This window comes from Triticum urartu, chromosome 7, assembly GCF_003073215.2.
Source record: "Triticum urartu cultivar G1812 chromosome 7, Tu2.1, whole genome shotgun sequence".
NCBI lineage: Eukaryota > Viridiplantae > Streptophyta > Magnoliopsida > Poales > Poaceae > Triticum > Triticum urartu.
In genome coordinates, this window is record NC_053028.1 from 12181074 (window position 1) to 12207032 (window position 25959).

At 43.7% G+C, this 25959-nt stretch overlaps 3 protein-coding genes across 5 annotated transcripts; 1 reads left to right on the forward strand and 2 right to left on the reverse strand.

Moving 5' to 3' along the window:
- Positions 1-905: 905 nt before the first annotated feature.
- On the forward strand, positions 906-4751 carry LOC125518123 (disease resistance protein RGA5-like). Its single transcript, XM_048683062.1, has 6 exons — positions 906-1153; positions 1238-2177; positions 2482-2523; positions 2673-2799; positions 2907-2945; positions 3019-4751. Exons 1-6 carry the CDS (start codon positions 906-908, stop codon positions 4749-4751), a joined length of 3129 nt encoding a protein of 1042 aa, XP_048539019.1.
- Positions 4752-10284: 5533 nt separating this feature from the next.
- On the reverse strand, positions 10285-16059 carry LOC125520917 (protein FRA10AC1). Of its 3 annotated transcripts, none has more exons than XR_007288900.1 (11): positions 15771-16059; positions 15248-15362; positions 13507-13588; positions 13331-13414; positions 12878-12917; positions 12343-12388; positions 11835-11893; positions 11647-11714; positions 11346-11448; positions 11204-11268; positions 10285-10714 (listed from the first exon to the last, which is right to left on the reverse strand). XR_007288900.1 is itself a non-coding variant. In XM_048685959.1 (11 exons), the coding sequence occupies exons 1-11, from the start codon at positions 16050-16052 to the stop codon at positions 10635-10637; spliced, it is 1032 nt and encodes a 343-aa protein (XP_048541916.1). In that variant the 5' UTR covers positions 16053-16059; the 3' UTR covers positions 10353-10634. The 3 variants fall into 3 exon arrangements, 2 of the variants coding, with proteins under 2 accessions (XP_048541916.1, XP_048541917.1); XM_048685959.1 differs by having other exon boundaries at positions 10353-10714; positions 11346-11456; XM_048685960.1 differs by having other exon boundaries at positions 10353-10714; positions 11346-11456; positions 15248-15315; positions 15771-16028.
- Positions 16060-21087: 5028 nt separating this feature from the next.
- On the reverse strand, positions 21088-22698 carry LOC125524134 (brassinosteroid-responsive RING protein 1-like). The gene has a single exon (XM_048689209.1). The coding sequence runs from the start codon at positions 22209-22211 to the stop codon at positions 21687-21689; it is 525 nt and encodes a 174-aa protein (XP_048545166.1). The 5' UTR covers positions 22212-22698; the 3' UTR covers positions 21088-21686.
- Positions 22699-25959: the final 3261 nt, after the last annotated feature.

The following is a 25959-nucleotide window of genomic DNA, read 5'->3' on the forward strand; positions in this document are numbered from 1 at the left end:
TCCGCCGTTCACCACGGAGGAACTGTTATCCATGGGAGACAAATATTTGAATGCGGTTGAAGATGCTTGCTGAAGAAGCGAGGTCCATGAAGAGTTCACGGTCGAAGAGAACAATGCTGGTCGACGGGACCAATGCGCTTCGGAGGTCCGTATGACAGCGGCGGGGCATCCAAGAAGAAAGATAAGACGAGTTCGTCTTCACCCGAAGAAGAGACCCTCTTCTGTAGTAATGCTACTTTACTAGGAGAAGGTGCAATAACCGGCCTTTGCAGATTAGTTCAAGAGTCATTTCCCCCTAATTTTGTTTTCACATGGGTAGGAACAGCATAATACCTTACATAATCCTATTAAGACTGGGTCATGCATGCTTCTGGTTAATCCTTTTCTACTAAGAGACAAGTGTGTAAGTTCAAACATCTTTGCCGGCTGATGCTTGCTATGTATTTCAGTTATTTGTCAGTAGCCACCAGCCAGATGCTCAAACCAAGGTGGCAGCTGGTAGATCTTTCTATTTTAATGTGGGTGAAGTTTTAGGATCATGGGTGGAAGTTTCCCACTAACAAATATATTAGGCGTTAGTAGCCACTAGTTTTTTTTCCTTGGACAGAATTATGCCTTATATTTTGAACAGCGGATATATTTCAGAGTTGTGACCAGAACTAAGGGGAAGGGAGAGCCAGAACTAATGGGAAAAAAAAATCAAGCAAGGCCATGGGAGCTCGTGGTTTATGCTGGTTATAAGCAACACTTCTCAATGTCACAGGAGAGAGCACTCCTCCAGCCAAATCAGGGAAACAAAGTTCTGGCTCAGTTCTTAGACATCAAGCATTGATCAGATCACCACACCCCGGGGTGTTGGCTAGCTCTCAGGAACTGGTCGGGTACCATCTTATAGGCAGTAATCAATGGATACATCGCCGTTCTTGAAGAAGGGCCCATGGACGCCTGAGGAAGACAAGCTGCTGGTGGACTACATCCAGAAGAATGGCATGGGCAACTGGGGGGCCATCCGGCGGCTCACTGGCCTCGACCGCTGCAGCAAGAGCTGCCGCCTACGCTGGACCAGGCACCTACGCACTAACATCAAGCGTGGCGGCTTCACTGACGACGAGGGGAAGCTCATCATCCAACTCCACTCCATCCTCGGCAACAAGTATGCATTATTCTTCTGTATTGCTTCTGTTGTATCTACCGTCTGCTCCAGACTCAGGTGACTGATCGATTTAGATTGGTTTAGGTGGGCACAGATCGCGGAGAAGATGCCGGGGAAGACGGGCAATGACATAAAAAATTACTGGAACACGCACCTGCGGAAGAAGTTATTGCGCAAGGGCATCGACCCCAACACACACCGCCTGTATCCCTACCTCAGCCCCATCGCCGCTGCCGCCGGCGGCAGCTCAGGCACCGGCGCCGGCTGGGACATGAATGATCTCATGCTCCAGGTTGACGGCGCCATGAACCACCTGCTCCAAGGCCATTGTTCGGTGATCAGTTCTTCGTTGGGCGCCATGAGATCCCTTGTTGGGAAGCTGGACATGCTGCTGCTAGCTCCTTCATCTCGTCAGGGGTTCTCCTCCAAGAGGGTGAAGGATGGGATGCGCCTCCTTAAAGATGATGTTGAAGAGATAAGCATCTACCTTGATGAACTGTTAGAGGTGGAGGACCCTCCCCCGATGGCCATGTGCTGGATGAATGAGGCACGCGAACTGTCCTATGATATGGAGGATTACATGGACAGCTTATTATTTGTGCCACCTGACTATGTAAACAACAACAAGCAGAAGAAGAAGCGGAAGAAAAAGAAGATGATAAAGAAGAGGATCAAGTGGTACAAACAGATTGAATACACTGCACAAGTGTCAGATGATGGTTTCAAGACCAGAAAATACATTCATATTAATGTTTTCCCTCATCTCCCTGATAAGCCCAAGATTGCAGAAACAATATCAGAATTCAGGATCTATATCCAGGAGGCTATTGAACGGCACGACAGGTATAAGCTCCATTGTTGCAGCAACTTGAGAAGGCAAACATTCTTGTCCACTGTCCATATGCTTCGAATGCCCTACGAAGAAACAGATGATCACATAGTAATCGATGGCCGGATGAATGAGTTTATCTACTCTCTGGCTGCTAACAATGTGGCAGATCAGCAGCAGCTCAAGGTCATGTCTGTTCTTGGATCTGGATGTCTAGGTAAAACTACACTTGCCAAAGTGTTGTACAACAGAATTGGGATGCAATTCGATTGCTGAGCTTTCATTCGTGTGTCCAAAAAGCCTGACATGAAGAGACATCTCCGTGACTTGTTCTTACAACTCCACCAGAAGGAGCCATTACCTACCAACTCGAATGAACTTGGCATCAGCGACACTAATATCAGCAAACATCTGCATGATAAAAGGTAATGTTAATCCAGTTCCCTTATACTTACTATTTATTTTATGTTAACCCACCAAACATCAATTTTACTATTAGCCTAACACAATATATGCAATATGTGTGAATTCTTGGCATACAGTTTTCTGGTTGTTATAGACGATCTGTGGGATGCATCAGTATGGGATATTATTAAACATGCTTTTCCAAAGGGAAACCATGGCAGCAGGATAATAATAACTACACAGATTGAAGATGTTGCGTTAACATGTTGCTGTGATCACTCGGAGCATGTTTTTGAGATGAAACCTCTGGACGATTATCACTCAAGAAAGCTATTCTTTAACAGACTTTTTGGTTCTGGAAGTGAGTGTCCTGAAGAATTCAAGCAAGTTTCAGATGAAATTGTTGATATATGTGGTGGTTTACCGCTAGCAACAATCAACATAGCTAGTCATTTGAGAAACCACCAGACAGCAGTGTCACTGGATTTGCTGACATACATGCGCGATTCGTTGAGGTCCCATCTGTGGTCAAGTTCTACTTTAGAAAGAACGGGACAAGTACTGAACCTTACCTACAATAATCTTCCTCATTATCTGAAGACATGCTTGCTGTACCTTCATATGTATCCAGAGGGTTCCATAATCTGGAAGGATGATCTGGTGAAGCAATGGCTGGCTGAAGCCTTCATTGTTACACAAAAAGGGGAAAAGCAAGATCAAGACTGGTTGGAAAAAGCTGCAGGGATCTGTTTTGATGAACTTATTGATAGACGATTCATCCAACCTTTGTATATCAACTACAACAATAAGGTTTTGTCCTGTACGGTTCTTGAAGTGGTACATAATCTTATTGGACACAGGTCTGCGGAAGAGAATTTCATTGTGGCAGTAGACTACAATCGAAAGAATATAGCACTTTCTCATAAGGTTCGTCGACTATCTCTCGTCTTTGGCGATGCAAAATATGCCAAGACGCCAACAAACATCACAAAGGCACATGTTCGATCACTTATTTATTTTGGATTATTCAAGTATATGCCTTGTATTAGAGAGTTCAAGGTTATCCGTGTTCTGAACCTTCAGCTATCTGGTGATTGTGGCAACCCTGATCCTATAGACCTCACTGGGATTTCAGAACTGTTTCAGCTGAAATATTTGAAGATTACAAGTGATGTCGGTATAATACTACCAAATTGTATGCGAAGGCTGCAATATTTGGAAATATTGGATGTTATGGATGCAACAAGAGTCACTGCGGTTCCATGGGATATTATATATCTACCGCAGTTGTTGCACCTGACTCTTCCAGTTGACACAAATCTGCTGGAATGGATTGGCAGCAGCCTGAGTGACTCTGTCCTCAGTCTGCGGAGCCTTGGCAAGCTGAACCACCTGCAGAATCTCCATGTAACCAGTTCTTCCACACATCCTTCCCACTATCTGGAGAGAAGCATGGAAGCTCTGGGCTCTTTGATCGGAGGACATGGCAATCTGAAATCTATAGTAGTGGCTCATGGCTCCTCGGTTGAAAATACTGTGGTTCCTGACACTCCAAAAGTAACCATTTCATGGGATAGCATGGCGCCTCCCCCTCTTCTACAGAGATTTGAATGCTCAACCCACAGTGGCATCATATTTTACCGAATTCCTCAGTGGGTTACAGAACTTGGGGAACTATGCATTTTGAAGATTGCAGTGAAGGAACTTGGGATGATTTGTGTTGGTACTCTCAGAGGATTACATGCACTGACTGATCTGTCGCTGTATGTGGAGACGGCACCCCTTGGCAAGATCATCTTTGACAAGGCCGGGTTCTTGGTTCTCAAGTACTTTAAGTTGAGGTTCTCGACTGGTATAGCTTGCATAAAATTTGAGGCGTATGCAATGCCTGAACTTTTGAAGCTCAGGCTTGTTTTCAATGCCATGCCCCCGGTGGACCAACTTGTTTTTTCTCCGTTCCATCCCCCATATGAACGATATAAACCGGGTAATGCACTAATTACTATTGGGGTTATGCCAGGCCTTAGAAATATCTCTGTAAAATTTGGGGGTGCAGCTGCTGATCTGGAGTATGCCTCGAGGACTTTCATTAGTAATCATCCGAGCAACCCTATTACCAATATGCAGTTGGTGGATTATACCTCCTGTGGTGACACGAGCAAAAAACAGATTGAAGAATCATATTGGATTAATGAATTGCTAGGAGCAAAAGGGATTATGGAGGAAAAACAAGCTGATGAGAACAGGACTCTCTTTAACAATGTAATAGAGCCAGATTTTTCAAGTGACGCATTTGGTCTATCAAGTTGGTTTGACAAGACACTTGAACAGTATATGACAGGAGATGAGAGCCCGACCAGCTGATAAAATGTAGTTCCAGAATTCCTTATGTAAACAAGCAAAGATGTCATTTAATTCAACTTTCTTTCTTCAATTGACCCTACTTTAAGTCCTTGTCTGGATTTCAAGGTCAGTGGAGTCCTCTTCGTGTCAGGAAGTTCCAGTTACTTTTTTTTTCTCTCAACTTGTGCCGATAGAGCAGTTTTGCCATCAAGTAAACAAGTAAAGTTACTTAATCAAATAAGAAAGAGCAGTAACCGGCGGCTATTTTTTGCAGAACTTGACTGAAGGCAGAGCCCTCAAGGGGCAAGTAAAATGGAGCACAACAAGTACAGTAGGAGGCTAACCAAGGTCGTCGGAGCAGCCAGCAGGTAGCTGCTTCTGTTTGAACTTGTAGCAGGTAGCAGATTAGCTCAACTCACACTAAATGTTCTTGGTACTATGTACAATTTCAGTTAGGTGCATAGTACCAACAACATTGTAGCAGGTAGCTGTGTGCGTTGTTTTTTCTTTTTTGATGGAACTACTTTATTTTAACATAAGAATTGTTAGGCTTTATTGATCCACTGGAATAAAGATTGAGATACATATTGGGTCATGCGATCGTCCTAGCCACAAATGGCGACCCTGATCAATAGTATTAGAGCAGTGGTGTAGACAGAAAACGGCTGGCTTCTGCTAATGGGCGAAGCGTCCGTCTGTTACGCCCAGTCCTACTGATAATGAAGAGGAAGGCCCAAGCAAAGAAGCCCAAGAAGAGATCAAGCCCGCGAAGCGTGGGCGACAGCCAGTTCAGCAATATGCTCCCCTTTGTCTAAAAAAAAAAAGCAACACGCTCCCCTAAAAAAAACTCAGGCATACGCGGTTAAGAGCATATAGACGTGTGCGTGCTAGCGTGTAATTTGGCCATTGGTTAAACGTCTCTGCCGTTAGCTTGTAAACTATACAGAGTAGCTACTTTTGAACACCGGAGCAATTCCCCGGTTGAATACCTAATTCCCCAATTCAAACTCAGATTACATATATCTAGGTAAAAAAAATTAATGACTACTACTTTGCAAGCCAACTTTACTTTTTGTTAACCGGGAGCATTAATACGCCACATGCATGCAACGAAGGAATAGCTAAGTGTCATTATGACTATGTGCATGCAAGTATTAAACAAGTTACTACTATGAAAAAACATCATTAATTTTAGCCTCAATTATTGTTGGTGATTTTGTATAGATGCAAAATGTATATTTTCATAGTGGTCTTGTACAAGGGAATAGAGGGAGTATCCAATCCCTAGCAAGCTGCTAAAAATCGATACTCAGAGCTGATTTTTTTTCTCTATGCTAGATCACCAACACGAAATGCTCTTGTCGTACGTCGGTGGATTTTTTGTTCAAAAGGACCCCTGGCCAACAGAATTGACAAAAAAGACTACCCTTTTAAAAAATATTCTTATGCCTCTAGAATGCTTCATCAAATAGCAAGTGCTAATAGGGGGGCGTTCTCTCCGCCAAACTTGAGTCCCCCTATTAGCACTTGCTATTTGATGAAGCATTCTAGAGGCATAAGAATATGCCTCCTCATAGGTACCATACAAGTTCTTGAATATATTTTCCTTCGCACGCCTAGCCTTGCTATAGCTAACAGGGAATCCAATTAGATCCTCTGCATCTTTTTGCAGAGCCCTAACACTAATGTTGAGACTTCCCTGCACAATTGTTTCCATCGTCTGTGCCATAAATTTTGCTGTCACGTTGCAGTGATCTGAAAGAGTCCCAGTTTGCTCACAGGTATGCTCCACTATTTTTGTGATATGCCATGACTGAAATACACCAGGCTTCAGTCTAGCGAGAACTCTTCCGCGGCAACCTTTCGCGGTGTGGATGCATATGACCTTCAACTCTTTTTTATCAGACTGCTTCACTCTATGCTGGCGCTGGATGCCGATTGCATAGCTACCCATTGCCTGGTAAGCAGACTTCTTATCTGGGAAAACTTGCCCAACCTCCAGGCTTCCCGCTCCTAGGCCAGAAGCAGAGTGAAATTCGTTGGTGATGCTCATATCTTGTAAAAACCCAGGTTGCAGTGCCGCCGCGACCGCCCTTTGAGGAGGAACATCTTCTTCTCCGCTTGACTCCGAAGACGCAGAAGAATGATCATCATCATCTAGCGCCTCCGGCAATCCCTCCACGTGTTCGCTCATGTCAACGGCCGCCGACCAATATCCTGTGTCATACACAGGCTGGCCGCCCGTCGGTTCCGATGGGCCGATGCTAGGGGCTGATGTGATGGCCAACTCGACCTCACCACCCCTGCTACTGCATCCGGCAACATCAGTGATTGAAATGAACTCCACATACACCATCGGCTGACCATACATTGAGTTATTGGGATTGCTTGCAAACCTCATGTACGACCCCCACGACCGATCACCTGTGACAGGCCGCAAACCCCAACGGGCAACTGTCCCATCATTTCCTCCGTCAACGACGAAGGCCTCCATTGTCATTTTTTTTCCTGCATCACTGGGCCAAACACCGCTCGGATGCACCTTCTAACAGCTGCGTGTAACCCACGTTGATCATGTCTCTCATCACAACTGTAGTCGACTCGCACAAGGACACATCCACCCCGAATGGACCGTCGCGTAAGACGTTCCCATAGTACACTACTAAATTTTCCATAGTACCTAACCAACATACACGTTTACATTTCAAATAATTAGTAACTGAACATTTAGTAACGATGACAACATTTACATATCATACGACTAAAATAATAACCGTATTTTTGTTACAAATATTCGGTTTGTTTCTAGAATCATTTGCTTACAAATATTTCGTTAACGGGTATTTAAAGATATATTTTTTCTCAAACTCTTCTACAAGAGTAGAAACAACTATTACTAAAAACTAATTTTGATAATATTTTTTCTCAAACTCGTCTACGAGAGTAAAAACGACTATTACTAAAAACTAATTTTGATATATTTTTTCTCAAACTCGTCTACGAGAGTAAAACCGATGGTAATTACTCGCTATCCAAACAACCATTAAACATAATATCATATGAGTAAACATTTAATTTCTTCCGGATTTATATAATTTTTAAATATCATACAATAGCAATCATTTATTTACAAATAATAATATTTGCAGCGGCATGCACACATTATTCGCAACAGTACATCAATATAAAAAATATTAACAAAATCACGGTGTCATTTTATACCTTAGCTCCAATATGGATGTGCTTGCGAATGCAATTAAGAGTCCAAATAGTTCGAATAAATTTCCGTCACCAGTACTATATGAACGGAGTCAACCTATTATCACATGAACATCAATATTACACACGGATTTTTCTTTCTGCTATCAAAAGTATGAAAATAGCACTTGCATCTATGTGGTCATCACCTCAAAAGGGACAGCGAAGATGGAAACACAATTTCTTCAATCACGTCATCTCCTCCTTGTTTGCTACTAAGATGAATTATTTTACCTAATTACATACATCATTAAGTACATTAGCACCTAATCTTAACATAGAAAATTTAGATTACTGCAACATAACAAAGTAGACCTATGGTTTCCTAACCATGGACTTATTAATAAACATACCACATGCAATGAACAATTACAGTGCAATTTTTTTTCTTAATTACCGTATTAAGAGCTTCTTGCATGCCAATACTAATGGACGCAACTAACATTGATACAACATCTTCAACCTACTCTTCTCAAAAAAATAATATAAATGTTGTATCTGTCGTTTGAAATTATTTCTAACCTCTAAGCACTAACATCGCATAGCTAATGAATGGCTAAAAGACTAACTAATTACCATCATGCATGCACAAAAAAATCCATGTATTGCAAAGCTCATACCTTGATCTTCAACTTCGTATTTCACTTCGCTACGCAAATCCTACTCCTGAAGCTCTAAATGACTCCTCCTCCAAGTGCTGAAATATTGCCTAAAACTACATAAAATACACACTTAGGAACTAATCAAGCAGAACAAAAACATCATGCATGCGAACGAAACCAACAAAAATGGATACACCTTACCTTGATTTAAATTTTCTTCAACTTCACCATCTTCATAATCCAACTCTAAATCACCCTAAATCACGAGTGAAAATGCCTACTCAGCTTTTCTTTCTCTATGTACTTAGAGACTTAGAGAGCAAAGGAGAGGAACGAGGTCACAGAGAGTGTGTTTGCGCACGGAGCAGAAGCATAGTATATAAAAGGAAGAGGATCCCTGTAGTGTCGACACAATAGGATAAACTCACCTACCGCAGCCTCGGATACCCGCAGCGAGTGAGTGTATTTCAGCAGTGTCATTGCGTAGCAACAGCCAGCGCTGGGTGAGTGATTCCCGCAGTGCCGTCACGTCCGCTCACGGACAGCAGCGAATCATCGCGAATAAAGAAGCTAAAGCAGGACTGATTGATTCCCGGGTGAAAGAAACGAAAACATCAGCGTGCATTTTCCCGCGCGTGGGAATCACCGCTGTCAGCAGCGCCTGGAAATCAGCGCGTGTAGCAGGCTGCCGCCAGCGTTGGTGGCGGCCGGGCCCACGGCTCGGCCCGCGAGTAGCAGGTTGTGTCGGCCTGCAGGCGACAGGAGCAGCGCCGGCCGCCTCCTGCAGCGGCGACTGGGCCCACCTGGCCCGCCCCGTTCCGTCCCGCCTGCTGACGCTGTAGCTGGTCCGTTATACCCCGCGCTGCCGCCTCCTGCCGTGGCGGCCGGGCCCGCCGCCTCCTGGCGCGGCGGCAGGCGCCACGTGTCGCCTGCCGCGCCTGCCGCCACGGCCCAGGGGGTCCTTTTTGTCAAATATATTCACGGGTAGTCTTTTTTGTCAATTCTGTTGGCCAAGGGGTCCTTTTGGACAAAAAATCCTCAACCCATAGGGCAGGGCCAGCTTCAACACGCTCAAGGAGGGTCTCCTTTGAGGTTGGTCTTACATCATCTGTTATTCATCCAGAGTATCAATTTGTCTGAGTGATGGGAGCTACATATGCAATGCTCTCAGTTTTTTGATTTGGCATTGGATGATTGCCAATTCTGCAAGCACGTGTAAACATCAGTGACCATTGGGCCTGTTCCCAGACTAAGGTTATGCATACAGGAGAGCCAGTTTATCCAATGAACGAGATGTACATCTGTGGCCATAGAAATTAGCACTAACACTGCACACAGTTTCAGTTCCACTTATCTCAAGCATCTCCAGACATCCCAGTGGAGGCAATCCTCTTTCACATGATCTCGAATCAATTAGCTTCATCTCAAGATATGGCTCACTTCTTGTTAGTTGTTACCCAAGATGGAAACTTCTTCCCTTCATATGCGACAATCTCCAACGCTTTCATCCATCTGTTTCTACAGAGTTGCGCTTGTAACATTTTCGTGCAGATAAGCAGGTTTTTTTTTTGCTTAACAAGAAATAAGTAAATATAAGCTGCAATTTGCTTATTTTCAACTGTTGAGGTATTATGCAAATGTAATATCAAGTTTATCACTGTTTTTTCGGTTGAAACTAGGCAGGCTAGCTGATATAGATACACAAGCTTCACATAGATACACAAGCTTCACTGTTAGTCAAATGTCCCTCACTCCTTCAGTGTAAGACTCAAGTAGACCCACGAGTAGTCACATTCATCTTTTCTTTGACTAACAGAGTAACAGGCATCTCTAACAGCTACGAAAGCGATGTGAAATTGAAACAGCACGGGCACACATAATTACAGATAGCGCACCAACATTGACTTGTAGTCAAAGCACATCAAGGGTCGGATTTGCAACGATTTGCCACTCCACTACTAATCGCTTTGTTATACAAGATCCGTGCTCGTTTTTACCCCGAAAGAGCATGGAACAACTTTTTGTAGCCACAAAGATAACCGGATCATGGGAACATGCCTTCGAGGAACTCTTCAAAACCTTCATCGTTGTTTCCTGAACTCCTTGAAGAAGCTCCCTTCCGATCTGCAGCATTTTTGCAAGAGTAAGTTTCATGCCAATAAGCAAACACAAGATGCATGCATGAGCACGGAATAATCGACAACGCCCAACGCTGTCGCATGTTCTGGTGAGCCCAATGCAGGCATATGTTCTACTGAGCTCAGAGCCATGACATTTGCGTACATGAATAAACACAACATCTGTGTTCCAAATAGGCCTTTGAGATCAGCCGTGACCTGGGCCCATTCCCAGGTGGATAACCACACACAGAGTTACCCTGAGTCAAGTGAACTCAACATTTAGGTGCCAAATATCTTGAAAAGTGCTGTTCGGATTTCAGGAAAAAGGATGGTGCCAATAGGCCATGGGGATGTTATAAAAACCCTGTTTGAGATTTGGCTGGCTGAGGAGTACAGTAGCCAAGCAAGCCATTAACTAAGCATTAGACCCCTGCCCCCCAACCCAACAAAGTAGATGATGACCAATATAAAAGGCGCATGCAGTCAGCTGTACCTTTTTTCTTTCTTCTATCTTTCTTGGCCTCATCCTCAGAGGTATCATCACTTTCCTCATGTTCTCTGCAGTTTGAACAGAGTCAAAGAATGTAGTGTATAACAAAATAATGGGGTTGGACAAGAACAATAACTTAAGATACCTCTTTCTCTTGTCCCTGTCTTTCAACTCAATTTCCTTTTCACCGTAGGGATCCGCCTCCTTCTCTTTCTCTTTCTCCTTCAGCCTCTTATAAGCAAGCTTTTCTGCACATCTTTCATAATGTACTACAATCAGGCTAAATAATCAATTGGGCACTTGCTTGAACAAAATGAAAGCACAAAAGACAAAGCAAGAAAAAGTGGTCCAAGGAAAAGTTAAAGAAATATAACTATCATGGTAAGAAAGAGCAGTGCCAAATCTGCTTCAAACAAATCCTATTATGGAACAGTGGATTCACTAACCCCTTGCAAGCTACCAGCTTCACTAGTGCTTGTTTCTGCTCCCCTGCTTCAACATAAGAAAAATTCACCTGAAAATGATAAGAGAAAAATGTAAGTGCTACAAATACAGCTGAAACAGTTCTTTATAAAATGTGTTCTGTGTTTTACACATTTTAGCATGAGCAATAGGACTTTAGTCAAGAACATACCTCATAACTACCTAGCCCATGTTTTTCATCACAATGCCTATTGCCACAGATAAATTGCCCTGCAAAAGAGCATATTCGGACCATTGCTAAAGATTTTGTATTGATTCTGAACAACTGTTTGAGCAAACAGACAATTTTCATAAAAAAAAACTCTGTATTGTCTAACACCTTAGTAGAATTAGAAAAGAAAACTACAATGATGGCTTCCAAAATCTAGAGATTCAGTTATGATTTGTTTTTGAGTTTGGTGGTAATTTGGCGCAAGCACCCCAACTGCTCTCTGACATACAGCTAAATAAAAGAAAAGTATGCCTAATAGTGTAAAGAAATAAAGCTTTAAGCTCAGTAACCTTTAATTACAATTTCTTTAAATACCCTTTTAAGTTCTAGACTTCCGTTTGAATGGTCTGTTACTAGCAACAGAATACGCATACAATTTAAGTTCAGTCATACTTTTCAGAGAAATTATTTTAGATGGAAATTAATAGATGGGATTGCTTAAGAATACCTTTGCCAGATATCACTTCTTTTTCTGTTCTCCATCTCAATCCAATCTGCAGGAGAATATACCATTGTAAGATGGGATTCATATCCAAAACTACAGATGATTTTAGAAGGGAAAAAAAACTGGTTGGGCATCCATTCATCATCCTGCCACTGAAAATGCACGACTGCCATATCGTTAAAAGTTGTTCACTTCTGTGTTACAAGGATAATCAGTGTTTGTGTGTGCCTGCCAGAACATAATATGAAAAATGGGCAGGTTGGCAAACATGGTTCTTGCAATATGCACATTGATGAAAATCCACAACAAAAAAAAACAATTTTCTAGTTATTCCTGCATGTGCATTAATTTTATGAAATATGAATTCATCAAGGTGACAAGAGTATCACAATTGGAAGGATACTATTGTTGCCTTTGGGTGTCCCTCCAAAAGTCATGCCATGCATTCTTCCTTTTGTATATCATCTAAGACTAAAGGAAAAACTACATGTTTACATCAAGAAACAGTATTCATTGGCATAGGGTTAAAGCACCATACCTTGCCTTTTTTATACTGGGTCATGTCAGCAATGCAATACCTGCCTCAAGTTAAGGACCATAAACACACTATAGTAAAGTCTTACAAAATTACAAAGAATAGCACACACATCAAATACAGCTCCCATTTGTACAAGCAATGATCAATACTGGTTGACAGAAAGCACAAGTTCATGAGGCACTGAGGTGAAACCATGATGCACTTAAGTCTTCATGCAGAAGAGCATACCAATACAGAGAACAGCAAGAGATATATGCCCTTTACAGGTTTAAGGTACATTCACATGCCTTATGCCTATTTACATTACCAAACTATTAAATAACTATATGTAATGACATTAGCATCAGCATACATGAACTTGTTATTTCACAAAAATATCTGAAAAATATGCCATGTACTGACATGTCCTCATAGAAAGAACAATGCAATATAAAATATACTAAAAATGGATACTCTTTAAAAAGCTTGTCATAGTAACGTTTGACCAGCCTCTTCTCCCAAGTTGAATCCATGTCATCTTCCTCGGTAAGAATGAACCTTTCAAATGATAGAAGAAGAAAAGTGAGGCATTTATGAAATTACGAGTTTCCTAAAAGCACAGGTATATGTTAATAGGATGTGGTTCAGACCTGTATCCTTCTCTCAATGTATCCTTATCAGTTTTGATGGGCAGACTGTCATCCACATTTTTCCCATGGCCATAAAACTGAACTGTTGAAAGGTAAAGACATATATCAGTGGCACACAGAAAATGAATGATGGATATCATGTACGCTAAGGTTAAAAGAACTGTAATGTTGAGTGTCTGATCTCCAATTCTTTCTACAACGAAGGGGTCTATTCTCTCATTCCACTATTTTGTGAGATTGGGATGCATTAAAAAAAGTTTGGCAATGAAGCGTTGATCTTTGTGTTGACATTTGGCAAAAAAAAAATGCACCATTGCACAGGACTGGTTATCAATATATTGGAGACCAGGACATAATCCTATGTTAAAAATGCATATTAGAATGTTATCTATATTAAGCTAGGTAACAAGTTATAGTAGAAATACACAATCCATGTATGGATGACGGTAGCCCCCAATTGTTCCTTAAGTAGAGGGGACTGTTCATCATTCAGTTTCTTTGGGAAACCAAGGCTGACCAAATAAATAGCTCATTATATGCCATTGCCCCAGTTTCCATTTCACTATGAAAGGGCAACTCAATCATCGGGACAAGGTAACAATATATCACAGTTTAAGGTACTACTAAAGCAAGCTCACAAGCACACTGAATGATTGTAATCAACTACAATGGCAGAATACACAGGTAACCAGATTCTAGTGTGATGGTTGCTCAATTCCACACAGAATTCAGCATTTTAGATAACTAGCAATAACAGGAGCACGAGAAGGCTGCAGGATCAATTTTGGAGAATCGATGGCTGTGTTTGTATGTGAAGTTACAGCAGAACTGCAACTGTTTTTTGCATACTTGAAAGTTACAACTTACACGTGTCCCTCCGTGTTCAGCACACTATTAGTGCTACCAATTAGAATTTAGCTTGCCTAACTCATGATTCATTACCATGCCATTTTATTCCCAAACCATTTTGCTCAACCACAAATAAATATCTTAACCAACACAACTCCAGAATCAATCAGCAAAAAGGGGGAGTCGTTATGTGCCCTGTCTATGGGTTAACATTGGGCAAAAAATATAAATCCTGTATTAAAAATCCATATTAGAATGTTGTCTGTATTAAGCTAGGTGACAAGTTACACATAGAAATACAAAATCCATGGATGAAGGTAACCCCCAATTATTCCTTAAGTAGAGGGGACTGTTCAACATTCAGTTCCTTTTGGAAACCAAGACTAAGCAAATAAATGACTCATTATATGCCACTGCCCCAGTTTCCTTTTCACCATTGAGACAAGGTACAAATACATTAGACTTAAAGCTAACTCTAAAGCAGGCTCACCAGCACAATGAATGGTTGTGATCAATTACAAAGCCAGAAGCATATATAGTAGTCGTGGTGTGTTGGATGCTTAATTCCATACAGAGGTCAGCACTTGAGCTAATTTTAGTAATAACACAAGGACAAGAAGTTTGCAGGGTCAATTTTGTATGCGTAGTTACATCGGAAATGCAAGTTTTTAGTGGACTTGCAAGTTACAAATTTTGCCTGTTCTTTGAACCCCCACCACCAAGTATAATTTGGTTTACCTAACTCGTGATCTCGTTGCCATGCTATTTTATTCAAAAACCCATTTTCATCAACCATAACCAACACAAATCCAGAGTCAATCAGAAAAAATTGGGGCAAAGATAATAAGAGCATGCTTTTGCAGGAAACAACAGCAGCAGCAGCAGATCATACCATAATCCTTCATGAACTTCTTGTGGCGATCGTACGCGTTGAGCCCCCGGATGTGCGACTGGTACTGCCTGCATCCATGAATCCCACATCCAGAGTCGTGAAGCAACAATTCAGCCTATGAACCACAAGCACACCAGGCTAATCTAACTTGTACAGGGCAATTATGGGCCAAGAAGTAAATTACAGTTCGCGGACACGATTACTTTGCATATCACCGAGATAAAAAAAAAGAGTAGTAAACCGTGCAGAAGATTGTAAAACACAGCATTACTTGTGCAGGGAGATTAGTTTGTGTATCCTCGAGAATTAAAAGTAGTAAACCATGTGAGGATTGTATCCTCGAGAATTAAAAGTACTTAACCATGTGAGCATTTCTCGTTAGCAGTCTTAACAACACGGAATCTAGAATAATAATAAAAAAAAGCTAGGGTTTTTATAGCCGATTCGAGCAGAAAGAAATCAGATTAAATCGACGAGTACTAAATCGAAGAAGGTAAAGAGAGGGAGGCGACGAGATCCTTACATCCTCCTCTCCTCCCTGTCGAAGATGGCGGACTTGAGCCGCCCCAGCGATGCCATCGCGCTCTCTCGCCCGCTCCGCCTCGCCTCGTCTGAGCCCCTCAGCAGCCGTTGCCGGCGCACGAGCACCAGCCTGCCGACAGGATGCCGCGCCGGGGTTTGGGGGAGGATGGTAAGCGAGCGCCTGGTGCGCCGGCGGCGGCGGCGGCGTCCGAGTAGGGCTGGGCGGCTGGTGGCTGGAGCCTTGAGGTGGCCGAAGGGAACCACGATGTCTGGTAGAGCCCATCTCACGGGCCGGGCTTTTTAGCAGCGGAGCACAAAGGAACCCCTATACAAACTCTCAAAAAAAAATACAAAGGGCCAGCCCAACTCACGGGGTTGAACCATGATGATGATTCGGAATTTCGGATGATGAGTCAGCGGGAATTTCCTTTTTTTTTCTGAGACAACCTTGAGTTAAAGCATGTTTCGTTAAGTTGTGAGTTTCGACATTTGAGCTCCTAAATTCATGATTAAAAAACACAAAGTAAAAGAAGAAATTTGTTGATTGATCTCCCGAATAATTGCTCCATACATGGCTGCACTTCCCTTCTTGATCTCCTGGACCACCCCCTTGTAGTCGGACGCCATACATATCATGTCTAGGTTTAAATCCATTGCGAAGGAGAAACCCTCTCGAATTGCACATGCCTCCAACGTGGTTGGGTCGCCCAAGTTGAACACCATAGCAGATGCTTCCAGGAATCCTCCTCCCAATAAATTGTAGCAATTGAACCATAGCGACCTTCCCGGCCTACAGTTGCATCTACATTAATCGTGGAGTGGTATTCTTGGGGTGCTAACCAACCAGTGGGGCGTATAGTGAAAGTCACCCTCGTCACTTTCTCCGGAGATGTACTAGAGTCGACAGTTGACATAGGAGTACGTGCAGTGCAGTACATGCTTAATTAATCAAGTGTTGTTGAGGCGTGACAAGGTTTATGTGTCGACGATCGAGATTAATGGTTGATGATTAATCGGGGATCGATGATCGTGCATGTGTTTGCGCTGTGTCGGGCGGGTGAGGAACGCGTGTCGACCGGCCGGCCGGCTCTGCTCTCAGCTGCACCTGCATGAGTGCATACATTACGAGAAAGCTAGACATCCTTTTGTTTTGAAGCTGAAAGCTCAATTGGCGCCGCTAGCTAAACACAGTGCACACCATGGTCTCCGGTCACCCGGATAAGTCCAATTACAGTGAGGCCATTCATCCGTCTATATTACCGGGCGAACAGGCGGCGGAGTTTGGAATAAATAGTTAGGCGGGTCAATTAGGCTTTTTTTCCTGGGAGATGGGCCAGGTGGTCTAAGTTGAAGGAAACTGTTGTTGGGCTGGCCTACCACTGTGGTGGAGGATTGCTCTTGGGCTGGGCGGCTTATTGCGTGCTTTTGACCTGCAAACAGGCACGACGACATATGCGAGAGTTATATCTCGCTTATAGCGAGACAGAAGAAGTACTCGCCTGAAGTATTTGTAGTTATGAGCCAGCCCATTCTCGTGTTTTAGCTTGCTCGCTTGCTGTGTTCGTTCGTTCGTGGTTGTCGCACTGTTGTTACCCCCCCCCCCCCCCCTGAAATTTACACCTGTAGGCATTGATTGCTTTCAATTATAATAGTAATGATACAGAGATGAAAGGCATACAAGCAATAGAAAATAAGGAAGGTAAAAGCGGTTGTATTGTTGCATACCATCCTCGCCGAAACTATCAAGCACCCACGACCTTCACCGTCGCCGGAGAAGGCGAGCACCGGAAATTGTTACATATGGTGACGCTTGAAGAAATCCCTAGTTAGGAGGCCTTAATGAACTGCGATAGCCACCAAGCCCAAAAGGCTGGATCTCGCCCGATAAGGAACATCGGCCGGAGGTGCCCTCCGAGCCTCTTCAACGCTGGATTCGGGGCCAACGCCAACCCGCCCATCAACAAGTAGCCGGATCCTCCACCCTCTCTTTCGCATATCTGCAACAGTCCTCACCGCCCCACTCGAAGAGCAGCCAATCAACGCCCATCACACCAAGACGCAACGCTTGATCGAAGCCGCTCGAACAACTTGTACTTCACAAGCATCTCAGCGATGCCAGCAACATCACCAAAGAGCAGGAGCTCGGGCTAAAAGACCATTATTCCTATGAGCACCATCAGCGTCAGCATCAGCCCCGCCATGACACCGACAGAGAAAACTCGTAAAGCCTAGAAGCTCTTGGACTACTGCATACGCCTGAATAAGAAACTGAGCCTCCCCTCGCCCTCACGTTGCCAAGATAGCGATCAGGGAGGAAGGGGGCGCGTGGAATCACCGGCGGGGGGGGGGGGGGGGGGGGGGGGCTAGATCTGGAACTGTCGCTGCCTCCTATTGGCTTGCAAGAGGAAACGGTTCGTGTGCGCGTCACACCAAAAAGTAGGGGAGCACGCCTCTTGTTTTGTCTTTTCTTCTCGCCGTTGCTACGTTCGGTCGTGGACTACTCCGTTCACCATTTTCTTAGATATTTTCAAATTTTTCACCAATTTCATCGTTTCCTTCCGGGTTTTCATAGTTTTTATTTTCTTCGGTTTTCTTTGCTTCTTTTTTGTTTTCACTGCCATTTTCTTTTCTTTCTTTTTTCTTTGGTTTTCTTTGATCTGTATCTTTCTTTCTGGTTTTTCATCGGTTTTCTTTATTTGTTTCTTGTTTTACATTGTTTCAATTTTTGCATCATTTTTCTTTTGCTATGGGGATTTCTTTGTTTCTTTTTTATTTTCATTGTTTCTTTATCGAATTTCACTTTTCCTCGCTCTTTTTGCATTGGTTTCCTTTTTTATTTTCAATTTTTCTTTGTTTTCTTTGGGGTTTTCTTTTTTACTTTGTTTATTTTTGTTGGTTTTCTTCGTTTTTCTTTGATTTTTTGTTGGTTTTCCTTGGTTATTTTTTTATTCAACACATAACTATTTTTCTCAGCACACAACATATATTTTTAGTGACATGCGAAGAAAAACTGTTGACAAATGTTGAACTTTTTTTGATTACATGATGTAAATTCTTCCTTCAATTCAAGTTTTGAAAACTTTTAAAAAAATGGTCAACATTTTTCAAATACATGGTGAATGTTTGTTCGATGGAAATAAACATTTTTTGACAGACAATATATATTTTTTGTATGCATTAGGAACATTTTGGAAATACATAATTGAGTTTTTAAAATACATATGTTTTATATTTCTACTTTCAATTAATATATACTCTACAATTTTTCGTATACATCAAGAACACATTTGTATAAAGGTTTATCATTTTTTAAATACGTGACCAATATTTTGTTATACAAATTGTATATTTTTTAGTATACATTATTCATATACATGAGAAACATTTTTTATATACGCGTTTAACATTTTTCAAATGCTTGATTAATATTTTATCAAATGTTTGATTAACATTCTCAAATATATGATCAATTTTTTTCACACACATTGCATATTTTGTGTATACATTATTCGCATACATGAGAAAAATAATTCAAATGCTTGATTAAACATTTTCAAATACTTCACTAACATTTTTCAAATGCTTGATTAAAAAAATTGAAATACATGATGAAACTTTTTTCATACACATTGTATATTTTTTGTATACATGAGAAGCATTTTTTCTATACACATTTAACATTTTTTAAATGCTTGGTTAGCATTTTTAAATATTTGATTAGCATTTTTCAAATGCTTGATTAACAATTTTTTAAATACATGACCAACTTTTTTTCATACATGTTGTTTTTTCATATATTTTTCATAGACATGTGAAACATTTTTTTGTACACATTATTTTTTTAAATGTTTTAATGTAGACTGTATTTGGAAAATGTATATTTAGAATATTTGAAGTATAAAAAGTAAAAAAAAACAGCAAAAACAAGAAACAAAAAACATGGAAAAAACAAAAAGTGAAGTTGTGGACTGCCTCCCGCGAGCCAATAAGAGCCCAGCCCAGTAAAGCGATCACTTTATGCGAGGCCGCCCTACGTCTCGCCATAAGCGAGACATAAGCGCGCTCCGACGACACAGGACGGTGAAAAGTCAGCTCCGCGACCATGAATAGGCACAACCATATGGAATGGAGAATTAATAAAAGGTCTAAATGATTTATTTTATAAAGGGTGACTTTTGTAATATACAATTTGTATTACATTAATTGAATTATCAGTACAAATAAATGAGTAGGACCTTTAAGCCAGAAAAAAGAGAGAAAAACATATCAAATTTTGATTCGTGCTAACATAGCTTCTCCTTTCGATCTTCGCTGCTGCTGCTTTTTCTTTAATCACGTCGTTGTATTGTTTGCTCGGCGAATCATTGTTGTGACTAGTTTTGTCCGGAATAAGTTATTGCGATTTAGAATGGCCTAGCAGTGTCGTGATGCATCTTAAAGTAGTTTTCGTCGGTGAATTTATTTGGGATCTCGTTTGCCTGTAGGTTTCTCATTCTTCCGAAACAACCTCCAATAGAACTAACAATCACCTATTTATATTAAATATTTTTACTTATTTACATGTCACTATCACAAAAAATAATTAGTATTACATTACATCTGACAATTTGTACCACACACTGGCACTTTTAATATTTAGAAAGTTCAACATTACTAGCATACAACATATATTTTAGCATTATTAATGCAACATTAGTATTATGTTCGGCTTCAGAATTTTAGTTCAAGGTATTTTGTTTAAATAAATCCAATTATCCAAATATAAACAAAGAAAAAAACATGCATCTATCTATGGAGTAATTTGTTCCATTTATTTAGAAACAAAAGCGAGCCATGCAACGGATTTAGTTTGGATGACCTACACATGCGACGTGGATGCCATTTATATATATTATGTCGGATTTATCTGTTTTTTTGCCTATTTTATCTATAAATATCTTGATAGATGATTCTACTTTGCATGAGTAAATTTATCTTAATTAGTTAGGTTATCTTCCCTTATACTATTTGATCTGAGATGGCAGGTGATGTCTCATCGATATTTAGTTGCATTCAGCTTTATATGACATCTGAATAATGTAATATCGAAGTCCTCAATGCATTTGCCATGTAAAAAAAAATCTTATCCTTATATAACCGATGATGTAACGGCTACATGATGGAGCAACATCGCAAACGGATTAATCCTTCCGCGAAGTAGATATTTGCCAGGGTTTTCCCAGTCACGACGTTGTAAAACGACGGCCAGTGAATTGTAATACGACTCACTATAGGGCGAATTCAAAATTCAGACTTTCTATGTATGCTACCACAGGGGATAAATGAAGGTAGTCGGTTGAATCCGATGCATTTCCAATAGAGCGTGTAATACACAAAACATGTAGCAAAAACAGGAGGTATCTCCAACCCCCTTGAGAAGGAGTAGTATACAGATGAAAAATGCTGGGTCTAGCGAAACCTTATAACAAGAATGAAAAGGAAAAGAAAAGCGAGCAGAGCAAAAGCTCTGCATATATTCGGATTCACCCCCTCTATTTACTTCCACTAATCTAAGTCTGATGTACATACATATGTTCTCCTTTTCTTCTTTCTTGTATATGGATGTTGCTCTGGACACCAACTCCATTGGAGTCCAAACCCAAATCAACCAAAGCTCAAACCAGGAACTAATCCCCTTCCATGGGGACCGTCTTGTGATAATCTCTCCATGCGAGGGGCGATCGGAAAATATTTCGACGCCTCTCCGCCAATGGGCCTCCTTGGCCTGGCCCTTGCCGCGCTCTCACCGGTTGAGATTGTTTTTGCATAAAAACCCAACCGGAAGCGACAAATTCGGGACCCTCTCCTCAGGATCCCGCAAGAATAGTCGCCGAACATATATGCAAACAGCACCCTGAACGAGTTTGACCAGTGCCAATCACGACGCCGGCAGCGGCATGGGCAGGAGGACGGGACTCAGAGACGCCGGCGCCGGCGGGAGGAGCGGCGCCCGGCAGAGCGGGCAGGTGCGGTGGCCGTGGGCGGCCCAGCCGTCGAGGCATCCGCGGTGGAAGACGTGCCAGCACCCGCGCGGCCGGCGCACCCTGGCGGCGCCGTGGAAGTCGCCGAGGCACACCGCGCAGCCCTCCGGCAGCAGCAGCGGCGTGCCGTCGTCGCCGTCGGACGGGAGCGCGTCGAAGCGCACGGCCGGGGAGTGCTCCTCCAGCTCCTCCAGGCCGTGGGCGTGATCGCGCTGCTGGTATTGCTCCTGGCTGTGCTGGTGGTGGTCGGCGAAGTAGGCGTCGGAGCCGGCGTCCGAGTAGTCGAAGCTGAGGTGGTCGTCGTCGACGCCGGCGCCGACGAGGCGGAGCAGCCAGGAGGAGAGGCGGCGGAGGTGGCCGAGCAGGAAGAGGAGGTTGAGCAGCAGCCTGGGCATCTCCGAGTACACCGCCGGGAACCCCATTTCTTGATCTACGGGCTGGCCGGACAGCCGAATCAGGAGGACGAACCGAGCTCGAAAGCTACAGAGATGAGAGGAGCAAGAGGAGGAGGAGGGGTCTCACATGGCACACAGAGCTCCGGCCTTTATAGCTAGAGGTAGAAGGAGGACGGAGGTAGGAGAGTGACACAAGGAGGAGAAGGAGAGATCGAGAAATGAGGCTACAGGGTGGGGGTTGCAGGAAGGCGACGGAGATGTACAGTGGGCAGAGAGCGTAGGTGCACTCCCAATTAATTAACTGTGCGCGAGTGACAAGGTCGTGTGTCGACGATGGATGGAGATTAATGGCGAATGATTGATTAATCGGGTGGGGTGGCTCCATCGTCGATGGATGGAGAGGAGAGCGTGCTAGCTGCGTGCATGTGCCGGTGTGTCCGGCGGGAGGGACAGGCCGGACGGGGTCAGGTGCGCCTGTCGACTGGCCGGCGGGCTCAGCTCGGCAGGTGAGCTGCACGCCTCTGCGGGGATGAAAAGCTTTTTGTAATGCCCATGGTGCGCACATGTGCACAGTGCTGCAACTCGGTGGAGCTAGGGAGCAAGCGTTCGGCGGTTAGTGTTATGGGGCGGACAGAATATACACCGATGCCGTGGGGGGTGGAGAAGGGATATCACCGGCACCGCACAGTCCGCACAAACATGGAGGAGAGGGCCCTGGGGGGACATGGGCGGCTTGTCTCGATGTGTGCATGGCGAATGGTCGAGAAGGGCATGCGCAAAGGTGGTGAAACGGAGGAGGGCTCGCTAGCAGGCGGGCAAAAACCGGCCTAACATAGCTTCGGCCGTTAGTGTTATCTGCCGACGGATCATGCACGGAAGATATATACGGCGGCCGGGGTGGAGAAGGGATACCATCGGCATCGCACGTGTCCACACATCTATCAGGCTTTGTCGGAAACCCCACCCCCACAATGCAAGCACGATGAGTGATCGGACAAAGCAAGCATCAAATCGATTACTACCGGAATAACGGCCAACACTGACGGCATTTTGTCGGGGCCGTAGGCATAGGCCGATATATGCCAACGGCCAAGATGAAGCTGTAGGCATAGATAAGCCATCGGTATATCGCCCTCTACGCCGACGGCTTATGCTCGCCGCGTGGCCTCCCATGGTTGGTCACACTCGGTGACAGCGCCGTCTAGTGGTATTCTATGCATGTGGACAGTCTGACAATACTACGCCGTCGAGATCGACGCCGACGGCATAGGAAGTTATTCCGGTGGTGGATGAAACCAAGGAGGGCTTGTTTGCGGGCGGGCCCGGCTAGGGAGAAGATAGGCGGTAGCCCCACACAACCCACCGGCGAGACGAAGGAAAGAGAGAAGGGTGGCGAGGCTTTATTGTAGGAAGACGACCATTCGCTCAATATGCCAACAAACCTAACGTTCGCGTTCTAGGCCATGATGGCACCGGCATGGGCATGGGCATGGACAAGAGGCCGGGAGAGGCAGACATGCCATGTGGACGCAGTCACAAGCGTACTAATGTCACATGCGTAATGACCTGCCTCCTACTAGCGGCCAGATTAAATTAGCCGGGACGGGCGCGTCGGGGCATAATCTGCTGTCGGAGACATGCTGCCGCGCCACGACAAGGCATGCACGGCGACGCGTGCGTCGATTCGTCCGCCCGCCCGTCGATCGGGACGGATGCGTAGGACGGCCACGTAGCGACGCTCCTACGCGAGCTGTCCTCGTCCGTGGCATGGCATGGCATGGCACGCCCGGCACCCCATGTGTGCGTGTGTTGTGTGTGCGGATCGATCGAGGTATCATCTCAGATAAAATTGCAGTGACGGATTCACATTCACATATGCGTATTTCGAGCTACTAGCTACCTAGCTTGTCCCCAGCATCATTGCTTAGCAAGACGACAGACAATCGGTCAGCATATACGATGCTCCGTGAAAAATAAATATAGAGCAAACGATGAAAGAGAATATAATTTTGCTAATTCCTTTTTCCTTTCGCTTTTGCTAAACCTCGGGCGCCAGAAAATTTTCGACGCATCAGACGATGTCAATGAAGTACCATGGTGAAACTGGGAGGCCACACCGCGGAGGTAACGGGGGTTGACTGTCCATGTCGGGGTGCGGGGTCATTGCCGGTGGTGGGGGGCGGCGGCAGCACAACAGTTTAGGAAAGGGCGGAGAGAGCACGGTAGCGCCGCCGGCCCTGGGAGGTGGGAGCAAGTAGTTAGGCCAGAGTCAGTTGGCGGCATGTTGGAAAAGGAACAAGAACAGTGGACGAGCGAAGGAAAGCAATTGGATGAAGATCTAACGATCCAGAAAATTGACTGACTCTGAATTATCTTTTCATCGCATGAGAAATAGATTGCCCCTTTTATTTCTGTTATTAAATAGGACTTGCTCCTCTGATTACGTCGCGGAATGGTCTTTTGATTGTGTGACTTCTCTGAAGTTGGAAGTGAAACATGTGCCGATGTCGGTGGAATTTATCCGAATTTCAGCTCGTGTTTGGTTGCAAAGTATATATTCTTAGAATACACATCATCTTGAAAAACTATGTGTACATTTTGGAATCCTATATGAAGATATTTATAGACAAAGCAGAGAGAACTGATGTTTGGCTCTCGGCCTCCATGGAGGCCTTTTTTTGAAAAATCCAAAATTCAAATTTTTTGGTTTAAGAAAAATCATGTGTTAAAAAGCCCTAGATTTGTCTTTTCTGCACAGCTCTCATTTCAATGTTTTTTGCCCTGAAAATTCACACACATGTGTGTTTGTATTTCTTTCAGAATTTGTGGAAATATAAAATAAAATCTGACGAATTTTGAATTATTCAAAACTGAGCTCCATGGAGCTCGGCCTCCAAAGGCAATATTGGCAAAGCAGAGAAAAGGAGGGCACTAGCCAAATACAGCTCATTGCTTCCAAGGGGAGCCTGGGTGAGTTATTGGGACCGCTCCCTCACCAGGACAAGACGAGGGGGGTTCACCGTGCTACAGTAGTTTCAGGGTTAGGTTACCTCCAATGCATTTATGGGTCACCACACCCATCTCTTTTCTTAATTATCTTATCACATCAGATTTTTTGTCTATATGTGACGACCTTAGCATATGTACAAGATGAAGCATTGAGAAGGGCTTATAGACATGCCATGTGGCTGCAATCACATGCATGTACGATTACTTACCGGCCTGCAACTGCATGCCGGGACTAATTAGCTGGGCAGGGGCAGCTGGGAATGGGATGCGATCGGCCGACGCGCATCAGATCAGACCAGAGCAAGAGCATAATCTCTTGTCGGAGACACGCGTGCTCGCGCGCGCCACGACAACGTAGTATACACGAGGTACAGGCACACACGATCCATGGAGCAAGTCGCTGTGATGCATGGGACGGCCACGTACGATCTTATGCTTCTCCTCCATGGCCGGCACGCCATGTGTGGTGTGGGTCGATCAGTGGCGGATGCTTCAACCCGGCCGTCCGGCCGGCGAGACCAGTACAGGTTCACACTAATTAAGCTAGCTACCAATAGGCCATGCGCAAGGCGAACGACAGTGGAAAATGAAGCCAGCCAGGTGCGTGATAATGCATTGTGCCCTACAGTTAAATTAAAGCCACCTACAGTACGTACATTCATACTTAAATCAGCAGCTACCATACATACGTACATAGTACATGTATTACTCGTGCCTTTTTCAGAAAAAAAAGTATTTGTCATGCGCGCACATACATACATACGGT